The sequence below is a fragment of the Schistocerca gregaria genome, chromosome 1, assembly GCF_023897955.1.
Source record: "Schistocerca gregaria isolate iqSchGreg1 chromosome 1, iqSchGreg1.2, whole genome shotgun sequence".
Lineage (NCBI taxonomy): Eukaryota > Metazoa > Arthropoda > Insecta > Orthoptera > Acrididae > Schistocerca > Schistocerca gregaria.
In genome coordinates, this window is record NC_064920.1 from 640,428,926 (window position 1) to 640,450,574 (window position 21,649).

At 38.4% G+C, this 21,649-nt stretch overlaps 1 protein-coding gene across 3 annotated transcripts in view; it reads right to left on the minus strand.

Annotated features, from left to right (window-relative positions):
• LOC126360492 (retinoid-inducible serine carboxypeptidase-like) overlaps positions 1 to 16,609 on the minus strand; it is a 283,675-nt gene extending 267,066 nt beyond the window's left edge. For 2 of the 3 annotated variants that reach the window (XM_050007718.1, XM_050007717.1), the window contains exons 1-2: positions 16,458 to 16,609; positions 5,625 to 5,851 (exon numbers count right to left, since the gene is read on the minus strand). In XM_050007718.1, coding sequence (XP_049863675.1) covers positions 5,625 to 5,851; positions 16,458 to 16,515 — 285 coding nt within the window. In that variant the 5' untranslated portion in view covers positions 16,516 to 16,609. The remainder of the gene's footprint in view (positions 1 to 5,624; positions 5,852 to 16,457) is intronic. The other variant, XM_050007714.1, reaches the window with a different exon arrangement.
• Positions 16,610 to 21,649: the final 5,040 nt, after the last annotated feature.

The window sequence follows — 21,649 nt, forward strand, 5'->3', positions numbered from 1 at the left end:
GTGCAAAATGGCTAAGTGGGGATGGCTAGAGGACAAATGTAAGGATGTAGAGGCATATCTCACTATGGGTAAGGTTGATAGAGTCTACAGGAAAATTAAAGATATCTTTGGAGAAAAGAGAACCACCTGTATGAATATCAAGAGCTCAGATGGAAAACCAGTTCTAAGCAAAGAAGGGAAAGCTGAAAGGTGGAAGGAATATATAGAGGGTTTATACAAGGTTGATGTACTTTGGGACAACGTTATGGAAATGGAAGAGGACTTAATGAAGATGAAATGGGAGAAGTGTTTGACAGAGCAATGAAAGAGCTAATTCGAAACAAGGCCTAAGGAGTAGACGACATTCTGTTAGAGGTAGTGATAGCATTGGGAGAGCCAGCCATGACAAAACTCTTCCATCTGGTGACCAAGATGTATGAGACAGGTAAAACACCTTCAGACTTCAAGAGGAATATAATAATTCCAATCCCAAAGAAAGCAGGTGTTGACAGATGTGAAAACTACCGAACTATCAGTTTAATAAATCACAACCGCAAAATACTAACACGAATTCTTTATAGATGAATGGAAAAGCTTGTACAAGCCAACCTCGGTGAAGATCAGTTTGATTCCGTAGAAATGTTGGAAAACATGAGTCAATACTGAGCCTACAACTTATCTTAGAAGATAGATTAAGGAAAGGCAAACCTACATTTGTAGGCATAGAGAAAGCATTTGACAATGTCGACTGGAATTATCTATTTTAAATTATGAAGGTGGCAGGGGTAAAATACAGTGACCGAAAGGCTATTTACAATTTGTGTAGAAACTAGGTGAGAGTTACACAAGTCGAAGGGCACAAAAGGGAAGGAGTGGTTGGGAAGGTAGTGAGATAGGGTTGTAGCCTATCCCCGATGTTATTCAATCTGTATATTGAGCAAGCGGTAAACGAAATAAAAGAAAAGTTCGGAGTAGCAATTAAAATCCATGGAGAAGAAATATGAACTTTGAGGTTTGCCTATGGCATTGTAATTCTCTCCAGCAAAGGACCTGGAAGAGCAATTTAACAGAATGGACAGTGTCTTGAAAGGTGGATGTATGATGAACATCAACAGAAGCAAAACAAGGATAATGGAATGTAGTAGAATTGAATCAGGTGATGCTGTGGGAATTAGAGTAAGAAATGAGATACTTAAGGTAGCAGATGAGTTTTGCTCTTTGGGGAGCAAAATAACAGATGATGGTCGAAGTAGAGAGGATATAAAATGTAGACTGGCAATAGCAAAAATGTGTTTGTGGAGAAGAGAAATTTGTTAACATGGAGTGTAGATTTGTTAACATCGAGTATACATTTAAGTGTCAGTAAGTATTTTATGAAAGTATTTGTATGGAGTGTAGCCTTGTATGGAAGTGAAACATAGACGATAAACAGTATAGATAAGAAGAAAATAGAAGCTTTCGAGCTTTGGTGCTACAGAAGAATGCTGAAGATTAGATTGGAAGATCACATAACTAATGAGGAGGTACTGAATAGAACTGGAGAGAGGAGGATTTTGTGGCACAACTTGACTAGAAGATGGGATTGATTGGTAGTACATGTTCTGAGTATCACCAATTTAGTACTGGAGGGTAGTGTGTAGGGCAAAAATCGTAGAAAGGGACCAAGAGATGAATACACTAAACACATTCAGAAGGATGTAGGTTGCAGTAGGTACTTGGAGATGAAGAAGCTTGCACAGGATAGATTAGAATGGAGAGCTGCATCCAACCAGTCTCTGGACTGAAGCCCACTACAATAACAACTGTGAAATAATTCTTACACACAAGTACTTGATTGGTGAGAGGTGAGAGGATACAACTCAAACGAAGCCAGTAGATGACATGTGAGAGGATGCATCTCAAACAAGCTTTTCCCACAATTACTGAACATGTCTAGTTTTTGTTTCTTGATCTAATACATCTTTCACGACATAATACCAATTTGGAACTCAGCTATGTTATTTGCCGATTACAGTGCCACCTAACACGCAACAGCAAAAGTGTTGGCTTGTGATCACGTCGCTTGTTGTGGGAAGATAGCGGCTGTTGAAGATAAACGCATTGTAAACTCCGTATGTAATGGCAAAAAAATGATTGGGTAAGTGTTCTCCATGCGAGAAATATTGTACAATGTATGAACATTCGTGTGTGCCATGTCACATCTTAATAAAAACCACTATAAGGAAAGAACAAGCAAATCCTTGTGAATGTTAAAAGAAGGCGGCGTGTATACAAACTGTGGTAAATTGGTCTGTAAATTTCGAGTTATTATCGTCATTAAAGCATTGTTCATGTGACATTAGAGTGGAAAAAGGTATGTTCTTTAACGCATAAATGCTACCACATAGGTTGTTTTGTGAAATTAAACTTGATATTCACACAGGTGGTTCTGTTTTCTCCAAAGGTCTCTTTAATTTTCCTATGGGCTGTGTCTACGTTACCCCTAGTGATAGAATCTCGTGCAATGAGCTTCTCTGTGATATAAATGCAGCTAGAAAATACGTATAATTTCTGGAGAATTTAAAGCAGGTATTGAGGGATTCTCTTGAAAACGAAAACTGTGAAACAGAAAGAGTGTACAGCAGGCCTAAGCCTAAAAAACTACAGAGTAATTTCGCCATTCTAGAAGGTGTAAGAGCAAACTAGGAAGACGTTAATGATACTGATTGCAGTCTGACATATGCTTCTGACATACGAAAATATAGCAATAGCATTGCCGCAAAAGGCACTAATGGTAGAATTATGTACCTTAGGAAATAAATGTGTTGAAGTGCTGCTTGCTTTTGTGCATGTGGGTGGTTCGAGGATTGGGGTTTACGGTAAATTTCAAACATATGCTTATTGTTTTCTTTTTTGATTGTTATAACCAGAAAGTTAATTTGGTTATTCTGTTCTATTTCAATTGGAAATTTTATATTTTTATGTATCTTGTTGATGTCAGTATGAAGGTTTTTCAAGTTTTGTTTGTGGTTCATCTATTGAGCAAAGGATGTCATCCATACACCTGAAGCAATATAATGTGTTGTATTCTTTTGCTACTATTTTTGTGAAAATGATCTATTCAATGTGGTTTACAAAAATATTTGCTAAGGCTCCTGAAACTGGAGACCCCATTGGCAATCCATCTTCTTCTAAATAAAGTTCATTTTGTTCTGTTATGAGCTTTATTAGTGTGCATATTTCCTTAAGCTGTTCATCAGGGAGTTGACCATAAGTTTTCAGGTTCTTGTGTATAATTTCTGTTGTTTCTGGTACTGGTATGTTGGAATACATGTTTTCTATATCAAATGAGAGGAGTGTTGCTGTGTCTGGGATTTATATATCTTTTATTTGTTGTATTAGCTGTGTAGAGACTATTACAGTATGGCGTCCATATGTTTAACTTACCGTAACGCTAGTGGACGAATCAGCTGGTACTGACTAAGTCAGGGATAGGCAAAAACCAATAATCTTATCAATATTTCGACAGTTTAAGTCTATTAAATCTATTGATGGGCTTTTTGCTTAGCGATAGCGCATATTCCCTTTCCGTCATATGATAGAAAATAAAAATTTAAGAGGCAATCAAAAAGTTTCCGTTCGAAGGCCGTACACTCCAGAATTGGTACGTCAACCAACAGGAATCATCCAACTGTAAGGACTTTTTTTTTAAGATAACGTAGGTGTGTTAACCGCATGGGGAGAGATCCGAGCTATATGGCGCGTGATGGAGTGTCTCCCGCCTGAGTTGGCGTAACTTCTGCGTTACAATATTTGCGGTTTGGGGACGTTCATTATCATGAAGGAGCAGTTCCCAGCAGGCTGGTCAGTGCACTTCAAGTAACATGGGCTGTGAAAGGTGCTATCCCGTGGTATCGTTGAAGAGATGTGGCAATAACTGATAGCGTTAAGCTTATCCTTATTGTTGTACTTGACTGTACTCAAGAAAACTTGATTCAGCTTCACGTGAAACGAAATCCAGTGAGATTCCTCCAAATGCGAAAGAATACGTGGTTTAACGTTTCCATCAGGTTTATTTTTATGATGTAAGCAGTATAGCTACGCGTCCAACACCTCTCACAACAATGTTATTTCAGCTCTGGATACGTCATGTTAACTGCCACAGGAATCGCCCAGGCCACTTTGATCCTGTAACTTGCGCTCTGTTGCGTCGCTGGATGACATTTCCGCATATGGGTATTTTTGCACAATTTTCGAGTCAACCTCAACAAACCCCTTAACTTTGTTGGTACCATTTATACCTTTTATAGTACGTAATAGAGGCACTGGCGTCAGTTTGTTATCTGGAAACGAAAATAATCCAGTAAACACAGTTTATTTTTTAACGATTCGACAACATGAATAAATGCTGACCTAGACGACGCAAATTCTCACCCTTACCAGCCTCCTGTTTTACATTCGTTTAATGCGTATAAAACGGTGAAACCTAAGCACAAACATTCTTCTGTAACATTTACGTAAGAATATTATTACAAGACAAAACATAGTCTTAAATGGGAACTCATTTTAAGTTTCATCATATGGACTAAAATGATGATGGTTATTCAATTCGTTATTACATTCCCGTAATTCAATTTGTTTATTCGAGTCAGAAACGAAGGCAATGGTTGGTAATTACCATTACAAAGAAATGAAAAAAGAATTATCTAATTACACTACTCTTGACCAAAACCTTGCAAAATCTTGTACTCAATGTTGCAAGCAGAAGATCTTCATTTGTGCAAGATGCAGATTATAGTCGACAAATCTTTAGGTGCTCCATGGTATGTGGTTTTTCGTAGCCACAGTTGGTGGTATCCACAAGAAAATTTCTTTTGTTAGTGACTCCCTAGTACTAGATCCTTGTCTTATGGATTTTATCAGATGCATTATATTTCAACAGGTCCTTCTAATTGTGCATGTTATTTATTTTCATGTTCTTGTATCTGCAGTCAACTCGGATGAAAACGATTTTGAGGCACTTTTTTCCTGGAAACGAGTAATAAGAAGAGAGGAAAACAAGACAACAGTAAAAAACACGAAACTTCATGCTTTCTAGTTAAAGAAGTGAGTGAAATAATCGACATAAATTCTAAAAGTGGAAGATGTTTACAGGTGTTGTTTTTACTGGAAGGAGACAATGGTATATTAGTGGAATTCATATTGGTGAGAACTGATTCATTCTGGTGGTCCGAGTCCAATTTTTTGACTACTTTGTTATTTATTCGAAGGTGTATGACAAACTGCACCAAGCTGGCAGCGCACTACTGAAATGAAGTTAACTATGAAAGTTATAGTTTTGCGGAACAATAAGTGAAGACCATGAAGGACGGAAGGTTTTTCGCAATATACAGAAATATGTTTTGTAACATATCTTACACTGGTTTTGTTTCTTCGATACACGAATAGTAACACAAGGAATAGGAGTTCACACACATAAATTCTGAGCACCAGGTGTTGCATTATAAATACGGAGCTATTTGACAGGCACTGTACCATAACTTGCCCGGTACAAATTTAGCCATCATTGGAGTGTGGCATCGCTTTCGCTCCTATTTAGTTTCTTCAGTCGACCAGAGAAGTGACTTTGGGCAACAACCTTTAAGAGTGTAAGTGGAGGATCTTACCCAAGATGAGTTCCGGACGTTGAGGTTTGCGTCAACAATGCCGAGCTCCTCGAAGTTTCCATACCCTGTGCCAGAGGCTCCGGGCCCTCCTTGCAGCCAGATGACAAGTGGGCGCGTGGCATAATCGGTCGTGGCAGTGGTGTAGTACAGCCAGTAGAACATGTGCGCCCCATCACGGACGTCTATGTAGCCCCAGTCCTGCTCGCCAGGACCGACGCCCTGTCGCCCTGTCAGCCAGAAAAAGAAAGCTGCTGATAACAAATAGAACTCCTCATAGGTATCGCTGCAACCCATTACGTCTGTGTTGATTATGAATTCCGGGTCAAATGTATTAATAAACTGTGCTGACTAATTCTGAGAAACATCACTTAAAGCTTCCAGGATAATAAGCCATGGCCGTTACATAAAACTTTCTTCTAAATGTTTACCCTCTGACTGCGGGAGATATCTTCAGGGGTAAAGTGACAAACTGCAACCATAACCCGAAGGAGAGTCGAATATATGGTCAGTGTAAAGGGCACCACAGTCGATCACGTGACGTCATTCGTGATTGAAATCAATCGATCGTCGTTCTTATGTTGCAATGTTTCCCAAATTGTATCTAATTTAACACCTTCCTCTTTTCTGTTAAAATTGTTTTGGTGTTTATAAATCTAAACAGCCCCTCTATGCGTATGCACACGATATGATACTCGTACCAGTGAATTTTATTACATGATCACTCTCTTGGTAAAGATGTTGAGCTACGACCGAATTATCCGTATGTCCCAGGCTGCAGTTCCTCTTGTGTTCAACCAAACAGGTGTTAACACTTCTTTTTGTGGTTCCAGTGTAAACCAGTCTGCAGCTACAAGGAATTTTACATATACCCAGGGTATCCAAAGTATGTCGTGTATCTTTTGCTGACCTTAAACAATCTTTTATCTTGCTGGTGGGTCTGAAGGTAGTTTCCACAAAATACTTACTGAGACTGATTAAATAACAGAGAGTGCAGTCAAATACATTCTCTAATTATATTTAATGATCTTGATGAACCCCAATGATTTCTCCGTTTTTCACAGGTGTCAAAGTCGCCAGTCCCTTCAAAGATCAAAGTGATCTCGATTCAAGTATTTCTAAATTCATTGCTTGTGAGCTGAAGGGTTCTGAGCACAAAACGAAAACACAATATTAATTCAGAAGGGCTAAGAAACCACAAACGCCATTATCCCATCTGGTATCTGATTCAGTACAAACAACGCAACATCCATGTTTAAGTTGCACCTACTTTCGTTAGTGACAACAATTTCTTTTCCGCATCGCCTCTAGGCTCATGTTAGAAATGGTCACTCAGGCATGCAGCAGTAAGAAACTCAAATGTTACTGTGCGTTACTTTTTATATGCTATTAATATTTGAAACAGTTTAGTTTACATCATACTAAACATATGGTTCATAATTTAAATTGTCATTTAATATATTTTAATGCTGGTACCTGTAACAAAGCAGATTTGGCCCTCACCATGTACTTTGTCTTTTATGGTCCTAATTACAATAGCCAGGATCCATCCTAGTTTTTTTCTTTCCTTGCTGTTATTGTTCCAGAAAATTTTCATGATAGAATCCCTTATCTGAAGGTGTATTAATGGATTTACAAACTACTGTAAATTAGTTTCCTCTGTGAAGCCTATTTATACAGATTATGTTAGTCACTGTTCTGAACATTTTGTATTAATTATTTTCGCTGCAAATGACATACTTCAAAAGATATTGTATTTCAAAGTTTTCCATCTACAGGGTATCCATAAAAATGTAGTGAGGTAATAGATAGATTCACAAAAGTAGATTATCTCTAAACTGTAGACCAATTTATAGTCATTTCAATGACATGTTTGTTACAGCTCAAACCTAATTAATTCAGGAGATATAATTAATTAAAGACCTAAACCAGCCCAAACTTTCAGCTCATATTGTGACAAAACCATTATAAATTTCTGGCGTATGTTAACATACCACTGATGTGCAAAGCGACACCTATAAGAAATACATGATTTCCATAGTTAAGAACTACATAATTTTTAATATTAAAATATTGGGAATGAATATGGATGCAATGCCTAAAAGTCAGATAGCCCATACTACCAGGTCTTGGTCCCCGTTGACTATTTATAACTAGTTAGGCATGGAATACTTTATTTAGAGTTGACAGTCATATTTTAGACACTTATTTGCTGAGGTATGTATGTATGTGCAAAATAACATTGCAATATTTGATTTAACGATTGGTCTTTTTCGTGTTGAGATGTATTGGTAGATTTGCAGACATTTTAGACAGAACTCATATTACTAATTCGTTAATTACGACACATAATCAAATGTTGGTTTTTAGCTATTTACAGAGAGTGTATTTTATACTCATTCTAATAGTCAATAGTGAATGATATAAGTGCATAGCTTTCAAAGAAATTTAATGACGCAACTGATGTGTCAGTTCATAAACTAGTTTCTTAAGTCAGTAATGAAAACGCAGGTGTCAACATTTTCGTCATTTCACGCAGTTCGAATAGTTTTGATGGTTCTGTATCTCAGTTAGCGAAAACTGAACCCTTGTAGTATCATCTTCTTCTACTTCTGTCTGTCTGTGTGTCTGTTACACCCAACATTCCTTGGAACAAGTAAAGGTATCGAGCTGAAATTTATGTCTCAAACTAGGATCTATGGTACCTTGGCAGTGTAAAAACTTAAGCCCCTAAATTAATGCAATCAAAAGATATGGCCATGTGTGTCACATACTTTGATACTCGCAAACAGACTTATCAAAACCAATAGGTGAACTATCTATATACATGTCGTGCCAGGTGGGTTAATGATGAAGTGTGTGCCTGGAAGGAGAGGGAGCTGATACATTATGCAGTTAGTGTGTGTTTGTGTGTGTATGTACTTGTGTACACTTGCGTAATTCACAGACAGATGTTCTACGCTATTATCTTGGACTTTGGTGACCAAAAAGGTTACGTGGTATCTTTGTACTTTTCATTTTTACACATCACTTTAATACTATGCTTTGACAGACTAGAGAGGGGTCGAAATTTTTGTTTTTCAAGGTTGGCGAAACACTCTGTTTGGTCCAGATTCGCTACTGTCGTTTGTGGAGAAGCAAGCACTGTGGGTACATGACGATGGTGGCGAGTGAATGAGATGGCTACTCTCCTGACACTTGGCCAAGGCCAAGCCTACCGCACTTAATGTATGCTCTAGCATTCAAACAAACCATTGGACAATGATCTAAAGTAAAACTATATATTTAAAAAAATAACAATGCTTTCCCAGATGATGTGGAACATATTTTACAAATATTAAGTTTCAACATGATCCGCTGATTAGTTCCTACAAAAATCCGCTTGATACGAAGTTTCAAAAGCGCAAAAGATTAAATATAGAAAGTTGTAATTTTAGATTTAGGTTTCATTTTATTTAGAAACACACAGTAAAGCTTTTATGGATTTGCTTTTTCTTATGTTTCAAGTTATTGAGTAAAAACTGATTTTTGTACTAATATTTATAAAATCATGTTAGTTTAACTAGCTTCTAGAAGTAAGTTGCAAGAAAAACTTACAGCTTTCTGTTAATTAGATGAAATTCTGGAACTGAAGCAAATTACAAGACAATTATGTAACTTTACAGGGATACAGGTATTAGAATAGATACAGTTTAGATGCTGCAATCTACCCTTGGTTCTATTAGAAAAAATCTGGAAGTCGGAATTTAACAGTTATCTAACTGTTATTTTTCTAGTTTTCGATTAGCAATAATATGTAAGACCTTGTAGTCAGAAAGAGTGCCATTTGAGCTCTGCTGTAGGCACTTACGGTGTTCTACTACAGATGTTGTTTTTGACGTCCGGTGCGAAACTGCATCTACGGTATAATGGAAGCACCGTAACATTATATAGACTTTCATCCGATCGTCATCAGCCGCCGTTGGTGTGTCTCGCTATGCTTCCGGATGTGTCGTACTTCTGTACGCAGCCACGTACACAGAGCCTCAAATAACACTGAAGAAGACTGACATGAGTTTTTATCGATCAAACTGGGTATCGCGCAATTTTGTGCAAATGTGTAGAGGTGGACTGATAAATCACTGGAAAGACTTTTTTTAGTTTCAATGTTTATTATTTCGTGTGTCGCCCGTAGTGTTGTAGGAAACCGTTGCATTCACACATTTAATGTGAGCAGTTAACTGTACCTAATTGAGAGATGGAGCGATAATAACAGTACTTAGAACTTCGTCTGGAGGTCGCCTCTAAACTGTATTGAGCTTTGATTATGACAGGAAAACTTAAATGATTTCAAAAATTTAGTTTGTGTCTGTGGATACACTGATTTGTTAAAACAGTAAACATTCATTTTTGATTCTAAAATCCAGTAATAATGAACAGCAAAATAAAATAGAATCCAATAATAGGGAATTAATGAATAGTTTAAAGCATGCATTGAAATCTAGTAAAAAAGGAATAAAGGAGGAAATGAATTAAAAATGGATGGTTCAAATTTTTTTAAATTGTTTCCAGTTCTCATGAATCGAAAATGAAAGCGTGGTCATAGTTATTCAAACTGGATAACATTTTTGAAACAGAAAATGGTCAGGTTCGCAATATATACAAAAAAGGATACGAACTTTTAGGAAACGGGTTAACAGAAAGAATAGGCAAGGAACACGACCTTTGCTCTAAACAGTTTGCAGAAGTAAATTCTAAAGTGGATATCTGTCAAATAAATGTTACGATATCTGAACAAAAGGCTTCTGACAAGATAGAAACAGTAGAACTTCAAGTGGCGGTTTTAAACACTACCATTGCTGACATAGGAAGCAGAGTACCTTCTGGTAGTTTTCGTAACACTACTGTGCAGGAGTAACACTTCTGTTGATGCCACTTTCATTTAATGCCGGAAACTTCGGCGTTTTGATATAGCAAGTGAACACACGCATTAGAGTTCTGGAATGATTTTGAAGATATGTTGCTGAAAGGCTGTCTTGAGATTGACAAAATTTCTTTCATTAGAAAATGGATGCTCTATGTGGATCAGCTAACGCCATGCTACATTTTCAAACACTTTTTGAGTTCAAATCTGCTTTCTCGAATGAGAACTGGCCCCATAATAAACAGAACGATGTATTAAGATAATTTTCGTGCGGTAATAAGTACACCTTTGGTCGTGAATCTATTAAAGAGTTTTCTAGGAAGTGGGTATCTCGTCTGTCAAATTTGATGAAATCGAACATGATAGTAATGAAGTTGGTAAATAAACTGTCTTGGGATTGGCAGAAAAGAATCGTTTCCACGCCTAGGGATAATGTGTCCAGATTCATACAATGCCTAAAATGGATAGAGAGAGTGCTTGCTAATGAGGAACAGATGCATAATAATAATAATGTGCCCTCTGGCAGAAACATAAATAACAGAAATTATCAGGATGGAAACCGAATTTTAGGGGATTAGAAGTCCGAAATGTGAACTCTTATTATCATGGCAGAGGCAGCAGAACAGGTCAATAGCCATCACAATTTCAAAATTTTGACGAAGAAAGGCATGTAGACAATGTACTATTAAGACATATCCAAACTGAAACTATGATTATTGAGAATGGTAGGTCACATAAGGGAAACTAATGCCCATCCGTGACGAAACTGGTGTTCACAAGGCAGGGTCAATAATTCAATCAATATGTCACGAACAGACCAATGCATTAAATCAACACACACAAACTGATGATGTGGATGACATTTTGGTAGCAACTACGAGTACTGATAATTTGTGAACCACGCACATAATCTAATTGACAGTTTCTGGGCACAATAGAAAAGTATGGATAAGCTTCAAAAGAAAATATTACAGATCATAGGGAATAACTAAACAACTCATTTGTAGCAGGTGCTAATGAAGATGAAGGAAGTGCTTACATTTATGATAGTGATGGAAAAGTGCAGGCCAAAATTCCTCTGGAAGAAGTGGATTCAGTACTGTGAAATTCTGAGGAGGAGGAGTTAGCAAATGAAAGATGTAGCTAATATACTAAGATTAAGGGACCTAAGAGTTGTTCCAGTTCATCAAAAGAAATGGAGCTAGATGATGATTTCCATATCAATGATACAAAGAAATGCCTTTGCTCAAAGGTAAAAAGAAGTTAAGCTGCTGTGCAGCAAACAAAGACAGAAGAAATCTTCAAAGGCTTTGATCTGAAATTGGTGGACAGATTAGAAGAGGCAGCTGCAAATATAAATATCGACAACCTTCTAAAGCTAAGTGTAAATGTAATTGTAAGTGAAAAGACCATCTTAGCTGGAGGCAGATTGAAATATTTGCTTGATGACTTTCATGAGACCCTTATACAAAGTGAAATAAATCAGCCTGTCATAGAGTTAAATGTTTCAGGCATAATAGTTTTAAAAAATGGTTCAAATGGCTCTGAGCACTATGGGACTTAAGATTGGAGGTCATCAGTATCCTAGAACTTATAACTACTTAAATCTAACTAACCTAAGGAAATCACACACACCCATGCCTGAGGCAGGATTTGAACCTGCGACTGCAGCAGTCGCGCTGTTCTGGACTGAAGCACCTAGAACCACTCGGCCACTGCGGCCGGCAGGCATAATAGTCCTCTGTCTTCTTGATAGTGACAGCCAAGCAAATACGTTGTCCCAAACAATCTCTGATTCTATTCTTAACAGGGATAAGTTAGCTGCAATACAAATAACTGGTTTAAGAATAGTAGGTGCTAGTGGAAAAATATCTACCCCGATAAAACAAGAAGCTTTGATACAAAGGGTATAAGAGGTGTAATTATTGATCATCCTTGTTTAATTGAACCATGTTTAAGTGTGGATACTTTAACTCCATTGATTTCTTATCAAAGTACAAAGGAATAATTGGCTTAGATCAGAGCCAAGTAGTGTTAATATTGACAAACATTGAGGTAATTACTGTGCCTTTCATTGGAAAGCATATTGTTAATAGTAAGCAAACATTAGAGAAACCCACTAGATTGATGAAAAACAGGGGTACCTGGAGGAAGATATTGAATTCAGTAGCAATATTTAGAATGCTGATGAGAAAAAGATGGAGAAAATAGAGGCTAAAGTATGTGAAACACATTTCTATTGAACAAAGAGCAGAATTGAGATAAATGCTGACCATTATAATGTATTTTTGAATAGCCTACATGTGGTAAAAGGTTATGAGTGTCATTCAGATGTAAAGACTCAGCAGTATGTTTTCAAAAGATCCTATTAGATACACGTTGCTCAGCAGGAAGGCATCAAGAAAGTACATGTATACCAGTGACCATTCGGAATAATACAGAACCCACCTGAAAACGCTTATAGACTTGTCTGCACATAGAGTACGAAAGAGTTGGAACTCGTAAACATTGTGGGTTTGAAAAAGATTGTAGATAACAGCAATTAAGAGTCTTTAGGGAATCTGCCACTCTTTGGCAGATAAACATTTTAGCGAACTGTGTAGCCACAACTGCCTGAAGCTTTATTCCCACGTCCAGGTCTTACTCCTTCTTCTTGTCATTTCTATCAGTAGAGAGGAATCTGACAGAAGACACTGTTGGGTAGATACACAATTTGGAATACTGTGCAGTCCCAGCAGAATGAAATATTTTTTCCACTTTCAAGTTTCATTTCTTTCTCTTTTCTATCTGTAGTACATAATAATTATATGTCTTCATACATGTATAGAGGCTATTACTGTGTAAGGGCTTACTAGTGTAAAAATTATTTGCCGATTTTGATGTACCAGATTTGTGACGTAGCAACCATGAAAGGAGAGTTCCCATAAGTCGATTTAAAATTTTTATTGAAATTCTGTATCCTCTGGACAAGAGAAAAAAATATAATAATGAATAAGGGTTGGAAAATCTTAAATTGGGATTGATAAGAAGATATACAAATAATTTGCATAAAATATTGTAAAAATGTCTGAAAGAACAGATGCGGTTTTGATCCTGCAGCCACTGCGAAACAAGATATAAAGGAATTAATACAATTAGCTGCCAGTGTACATTGATTTGGGTAAAGTTGAAAATTTGTGCCAGACTGGGAGTCGAACCCATATCTCCCATTACTAGGTAGAACCAATGACCATCTCACTATCCAGACACAGTGGTCATTGCAGCTGCAGCGTGTGCAGGTCGCACAGTTGTCAGTGCATCTGTCTAGTAAAGAGGAAATCCAGGTTCGAATCCCGGCCCAGCACAAATTTTCAACTTTCCCTATTGATTTAAATCAATGCCCATTGGCAACTAATGTCATTAAGTCCTTTGTGCCTTGGTTGATAGTGCCTGTGGGATCTAAATCGTGTCTGTTCTTTTATACGTGTCCAAAAGAACAAACACAATGTATAAAATTCCCGTCAGGACGACCAACTCATCAATTCTGTGCAGATGCAGACCATCTTCGAACACTTACCATGAGAAATGAGTATAATGGGCGAGAGGCACTACATCAGAAGCATGTGGATAAGTTGAGGATTTGACTCTGGCGGGAGGCATGCTAGGGTAATCCCTACAGTTGCGATGACCACTGTGGTCAGTGTATCTGGCTACTAAGCAGGATACCCAGGCTCGAATCCCGTGCAGTACAAATTTTCAACTTTCCCCAGTGTCCACTGGCAGCTAATGTCATTAATTCCACTGTGCCTTAAAGAGCATAATAGCTTGGTACATTCTGGTCATGCCCTGAGTAAAAAAATGGGATAAGTTTTAAATTGATATCTCTCCTGTTGAATAACAAAACACATCTGATATTTCTTAGTTCATGATACCAGCGTTGTACTGCCGGGGTCTCTCTTACACACCCACTCATGTCTTTCCTATGGCGCAATCCATGATCTGCACTCACTGTGCCTGAGCCAGCAATCCTGTGCCAGGCAAAATCCACACTATTCAGATTCTTGGCCTTTTTTGACAGTCCTACAGAAAATGTGTAGAAATAGGAGCAAGAATCAAATAAAAACCATAAATTTGTAATGAAAAAAAGTGCGGCAGTCACAAACAGCATTCCGTTACTCTGTTTATGCATAGAGAGAATGGAAAATTAGGTCTGAGTCATGGGGACGCATTTTTGTCTATAAATGGAAATGAAAGTTGGCTATGATGTGATTTCCATGGTGAATAACCCTTGACTGGTCCAGGCTTATCGCGTTGTGACTTCAGGAAACACTCAACCAATACAGACATCGTTATGGAATACCACTTGTGTAAGTGGATGGCATTGCAACAACTGTAAACATTATTTTTGGTTCAACACAGCACATTGTAAACGACGAACTCCATTTTCACAAAATATCTGCAAAATCGGTGCCCAGGTTGCTGATTGTTGGACTGGAACAACAATCTGATGCAACATGTGAAAAACTCTTTACTGAGCACGGCCGTGTCTTCCTTTAAATAATCGTCATAGTGGTGAAATCACTAGCAATAATAGAAGAGAAGGAAAAGAAGAGATCGATTATGGAATGCTGCCCATGTTCATCTACCAATCTAAAATATTTCATACCACAGCCATTAACAGCTAAGGTTCTGCATACTCTCTTTTTCGAAGCATAAGACTTCTGCTTGGATCGCTGTTTGTCGCGGAAGACCGCAGTTAACAGTGCGACACACTGCGAACCGATCTTCGAACTTTAATCAAGTCTACGACTTGGTTTGCGATCTTCGAGATTTGTGTTGCAGTTCGGAATTGAACGAATCGATACAACCCGCGCAACAATTGACAATCTGAGACCTGGAGTTGTGTATTTTGCAGCCAAAATATTCACCAAAGCTTCGCCGAGCTATGTCCACATTCAAGAGCGTGTCCAGCGACGGGCAATGGAAGGCAACTCCACCCGCTTTCTAGAAAAAATGTCTTCGTAAACCGATAACTCATCCAGCCCCGCCAGACAGACGTGTAATTTCCGGACCACGCTAAGAAACGCAAATTTGCACTGGGATGAGGAGAAATAGGATGGTACCTGCTGGTTGATGAACTCCCTGTTTGTGATAGATACATAAGACTATTCTCTATTGGTGGCAATAAAAGGTAACATCGGCGCAAATACCGAAAATCGAGAAAACGCATAGAGATTAGTGTGAAGATATATTTCAAACGATGCAATCAGTTAACAGTGAGGAATTTCTTCTGATGACAATTCGCTTCCATCAGTTTTCCAGAACACGTGCCGTACTTTTTTTGTGTGAAATTTTTATCTCATCTTACAATATCTGATTCTTGCTAGCAAACATAATTTAATGTTTGGAAGCTATTCATGTGCTCGAGGAACTTTCATTTACTGTCTTGCTTGTGGTCGAAAATACGTTTATTAGTGAAAATTCTTCGAAATTCAAAGGCAGAAGGTTCATACAATCTCTCCTAAATGATCTGTCCCTTCTAGTTGTGCATAGACATCCAGCAATGTGAGAGATTTCGATATGGTAATGTTGGTAGAGAAGCATGAACAACGCATACGTACATACTCAGCAAAGGCGACTATAATCAAAATTTTAGCCCTCTGAAACTACCAACGTCATCATGAGGTAACGAAACGAGTATTTGTGATTTTTCCCTCTACCTGCTTGTCCAGACAATACAGTCGGGCTACTTTTAAGTTTCCAGTACCAGCAGAGTTTTCTTGCTTTCTGGTGCAGGTCTATGCGAGCAAACGTGCTAGTAATTAAATTTTCCTCATAGAGCGAACTGAATTCCTCTCCATTAAGATAAATCATATCTCGAATTAATGCTTCTATTCTTTATTCTTTCGTTCTATAAGTGCAGAAAAGTACTCGAAGTCTGCAGTCACGCTTACCAGACGAGGCTGCTACGAGCAGCAACAGCAGTAGGCTCACCACTCCGAGAGAAGACATGATGCTCTCTCTCTCTCTCTCTCTCCTTCTCTGACCACTGGAGGACTCTTGTCAGCAGCTCCTGGTTGTATTTGTTGTGCTCTCCTCCCACTGTGTCACCGTTAAGGCTGCTTTCTGATTGCTACATAACGAGCCACTCTTACTAATCTGTTCGTTATTGTGTGTCCGTTATTGATTGGCGTTTACAAGTGGCCGCTCAAGTGGTCTCCCATTCAAATTTTGTAACTCAAATGGCAGCCTCTACTGAGAGGTTTCAACATCTGAAGACAAAGTCCAGATTCTCAAGCTGGACGACAACAGAACAACGTTATTCGTCTCTGTAGATTAAGTGTATTCACGATACCAGACTTAAGACTTTTGAATGAACTGGGTGCAGGACGGTAAAACTAATATAAAAAGACCATAGCTCTACTCAAATGGTAAAGAAAAAGCTAAAACATTCAGCGTGACAACTAATATATACTCTAAACAGTGGAGCAAAGGAGTTTGATCTAAAGCCACACAGACGAAGACAAAAAAAAAAAAAAAAAAAAAAAAAAAAAAAAAAAAAGTTGTTAATTGGTTCGTTGTGCCCCAGGTCTTGGGCAGAATGGAACCACATTCACAACTGTTATATAGTGTAAAGGCTATTACTAATTTACATTTCTCTACAAACCTTATTTCAAAATCTAACCACATTTCCTAAAACTCACAAAACACAACAAGCGAATTTACTTACAAGTGGCAGAAACTTGGTCACTTTGGGCACAAATTCACGGATGAGTTCAGTTTCATCTTCTTCGCTGTCAATTCCTGTACAAGAGTTGTGTTTTCATTTACGATACGAAACAAGCGTCGCAAACGTCAGTCCACTCTGAATATAAATCATTATAGTGGAGACACTCGGCTTCAGTGACATCTGCTCCACTTTCGACATTAGTTTAACTTACCTGAATGTTTCTTTTTCCAGGAATGATGATCTGTCTCTTTTCGCCTTTTGCTCGGTGTTCATTCAGCCTGAATAACGAAGATTAGCATAGGAGGTACGTAGGAACTGGCAGCTGAAATGCATTTGTGGTGTTACGGTTTTTCTCTTCTCTGATAACTTGCCGCTTTCCTTGAGGAGGTATTATGATCAAATGCGTCTTTCGGTTGACATATGTCCCAGTCCCGTCGAAGTTGGACATGCGGTCTGCAGACAGCTTGTATTTGTCAACACTACCAACCAAAAAACTTAAAAACTTGGAAAAACCTGTACGATGGAAGCCCATTGTTCGAGCACTGGATGTAGCCTCTGGCATTTTAATACTCAAGTGCAGATGCGTTGAAAGAAACTGAGTCATGCAGTCTTCACCCACCATTTTCGGTTATTTATTAAACGATGCTCAGTTTGTTTTTCCCCGTTAACAGAAAGGTAAAGCTGTGAAATATTTCATTGTCAATTCAAGATATTTACATTCCATGGCTTTTGAATAGCTGACAAGCTCTAACTCTTGCTCATTTGAGAAAAGACGGCAAAATTTTCCAGTTGAGTAGTCAGTTGAAAAGTCTAATTTTTAAGTCTATTCTGAACTACTCTTTGAAGAGTTGTTTCAGGGGCCGAGTTGTTTCAGGGGCCTTTAACTGAGTTTTTTCTTCCTTAAATCCCATATCCTTTTTCATAACAGCTATCACTGCCTCTTCCATGTTTTCTGTAAACAAATTTTGACGATCAGTTTGGTATTCATATGTTTCGATAATCATACGAAAAGAAGAAATGTAACTGGAAACAATGTGTAAAACCTTAAAATATGATAATGTATCTGAGAAGTGTTAGATTAAATAAGAATACTAAAAATTAAACAGTAGGCAGGAATGGTACCGTACGTGGGGCAGAAGGGGACCTCAGTACATTCCGTCCCGTCCGTTCAGCTCTCACCTGTGAAGTTCAAACCCACAAAGCGCTTCGAGAAACAAACATCGTGTAAACGCACTACAATAAAAGGCCTTGTGTGCGTTTTGAGATTTTAGGAAAGGGAAAACTATCAGATAAAGAATTTTCACTAACCTTGCAGATATGAAATTACCAACCTTGCAGTATACAGAAGGAAAAGAAGTACGAGCTCGTTACTGGCACAACGGCCAAGGACAAACTCTGCCATAATGATTTCTTACCTTGGTTATCACTTGTTTAATACTTCCTGAAAGTGATTATAGAGTGCACCACTTTGCAGTCAAAATAAACCCCTAGTTCTGTTCTGCCTCATGGTTCAGCCCTGCCCTGATTTCCCCTACGTATAATTAGAATAGCATATGAGAGGTAATTAAAATAGTGTTCAGAAAGAAGAGTTGATATCTTTCACAGCGGTCCTGGTATTTATTGTGAGATTGGAAGAACAAATATCACAGCAAGGCGGAAAGCCCAGGTCAGAAGTCAATGTCCATAAGCGGTTGTCGTTCTCCTTCATAGTAATTCGTCAAAGTCGTCTCTGGGACAAGGATCTGTTGTTCTCTACAAGCCAGCCACTTCGCCTAGCCTCCTTATCTCATGTAAAAATATTTCAGTTATAATTATTTATTACTTGTCACTGTTATCATCACTATTTATTGATTAAATAATGAATAATCAGAATTTATAAGCTAAAGATCTATTGCCCAAAAATAGAGATTTCCCCCAACCGTCAAAAAAAAAAAAAAAAAGAATAAAACACAACACACCCCTGGTCTTACTAACCATCAGACTGACTTGCCACAAGTGATCATTTTACGGTAGTGGAAGGCTGATGACTAACCAGCATACAGTCTCCTCACTCATGATACAACTTTGTTTTCTCCTTCGCAATTTGCCGCAGAGTATTTTGCCCAATGACATTTCTGCAACATACCTGTATGGCCATCTTCTTCCGTTGCTATCTACAGTTTCGTTACAAAATTGCTGATTTTATAAAATACTCAGGTTTTTGAGATAGTAAATAAGCGTTTAAAAAGTAACACACCGCATTATTTAAGCAATTTACACATTAAAACGAACGATAGCCTATTATGGTCTTGGAAACTAATACTTAACTTCGATTAGATGTGTGCTAACCTACTGGTTAGGTGTGTTAGAAACAGTGACGTCATACAGTTAAGAAATGAGGATCGCTGTGCCACCACATACCTAGGTTCAGCTACTTCATCCAACTACGCACATTTTAGCGATGAAGTAGAAAATTTTTAGCTCACATTAAACAGCATTATCAGTTCAGGTGGCACCTATATTCAATGCTTAAAAACCATTATTACTGCTGGAACAGAATAGATGTAATTGCAATGTATTTATTTAAGGAAACAAAAAAGTGGAGTACCCCCACACACCTCGAGGTTGCTCACAGCAAGGAAGCTATACGTACGTCTTTCCTGTTAGCGCTCACTATGAAGCTTATTATCCGACCGAATCTACCACACTCCAAACGATATGCAACGGGATCAAATGTATCTCGATACTTCCTACTAATGTTATCACTCTCTTAGAAATTGGGGATACTTATATGTCATAATGGTTGTCAGGTATATTTTATCAGGTGTTTCGTCAGATATTTGTAGTCTGTAGCTGGAGTCAGCACAACACAATACTGCTTATCAAGTTTTTAATGTGATGGAAAGCGATGTTTGTTTCTTGCCACAAAGAAAATAAGTGGAATTTAACAGAAGGCTAAAATTAGTCTAGTTCGATGATCATTTAATCTGTATTTATCAACAGGAGCCTGTGTAAATGTATGTAAAAGTCCCATTGCAGTTTAGAGCCCCTACTATGCAGCCACGTTTTGATTAAACCATCATGTCCCGCCACACGGTAGCCGCAGAGCGGCCACGTGCAAAGTACTTCCGGTCTTGTAGGAAGTACCAACAAACTTCTTTGCCGTTCAAATATTTGTGAATTCCTAAGGGACAAGACTGCTTAGGTCATCGGTCCCTAGACTTACACACTACTTAAATTAACCTACGCTAAGAACAACAGAGACACCCATACCCGAGGGAGGACTCGAACCTCCAGCGAGAGGGGCCATGCAGTCCGGGACATGACGCCTCAAACCGAGTGGCCACGACGAGCGGCACCTTCTTTCGGTACACAGATAGCCGCTGTAATTGAACACAAACTATTTCAGGAGTTATTAAATCTGGTATTTAGGCAAAGAGCGGAATAGTCTCATATACTTATCTTGAAGATGGCACAGGAACTAAATGTGCCACTCCACGAAGAGAGAGAGAGAGCTTTGTAGGTGAGGCATGAATACTTAAACAATTAGAGATTTAAGTACGTGTTCTATTCTGAGGAATACCACCACCGTGGCGTGGAATACTTGTGAGACCGTCCTTGAGACACTTCGCCTGTTCGAGCTTTCCCTTGTCGAGCTTTCAAGAGTTATTAAATAGAACTGAATATGTCTCTAAATACACTTTCAAAGAGATCGCTGCCCAGTAGTTTGCTTCAATTTTGCGATGTATTCCGCCACACTTGAACAAGCTCCCTGAAACACTTCACACGCTTTTGTGGCAAATAGATCACAAAACAAATATCAGCTGCAACATCCTATTTTACACGCAAAAACGACGATTTTTGGAAGGCGAAATAAATATGTCTCTAACTCTAAACAAGACGCGCACCACTTTTCGAGTTTCAGCTGCTTGTTTGAAGGCACTGACAGAGAGAGAAAAATTTCGGAGTCCTACAGCTACTGTGGTGTTTGTCACTTTTCTGAAACACTGAGTGGGCTTAGTTTATATTTTCTGCTGGACTCAGGGACGTTAAGACTCACACTTTTTATTTATCTCACTTCTCGTAGCACACTGGTGTCTAAGAACAGACGGGAAAATCAGATCAATTATATATCTAAAAGTTCATGATACATTTCGAATCCCACAACAGATCATGAAAAAAAAAAAAACACAAACGTAATTCGAAGCACTCAGCTAGAGACGAGATAAAATGGCAGCAGTTTTCGGTGTATTTTCGATGTCCTACAGCTGCTGGTCTGAAGATGCTCTAAAGCCACAATGGCAGCTGGGGCACAACATACTGCCAGACAGATAGATCCCAAAAAACATAAGCACCTGCACCATATATAGTCGCAGCACTAGATACTTTCTGCGAGGTCGGTCGCTCATCCACCACGGTCAACAGTTATGAATCAAC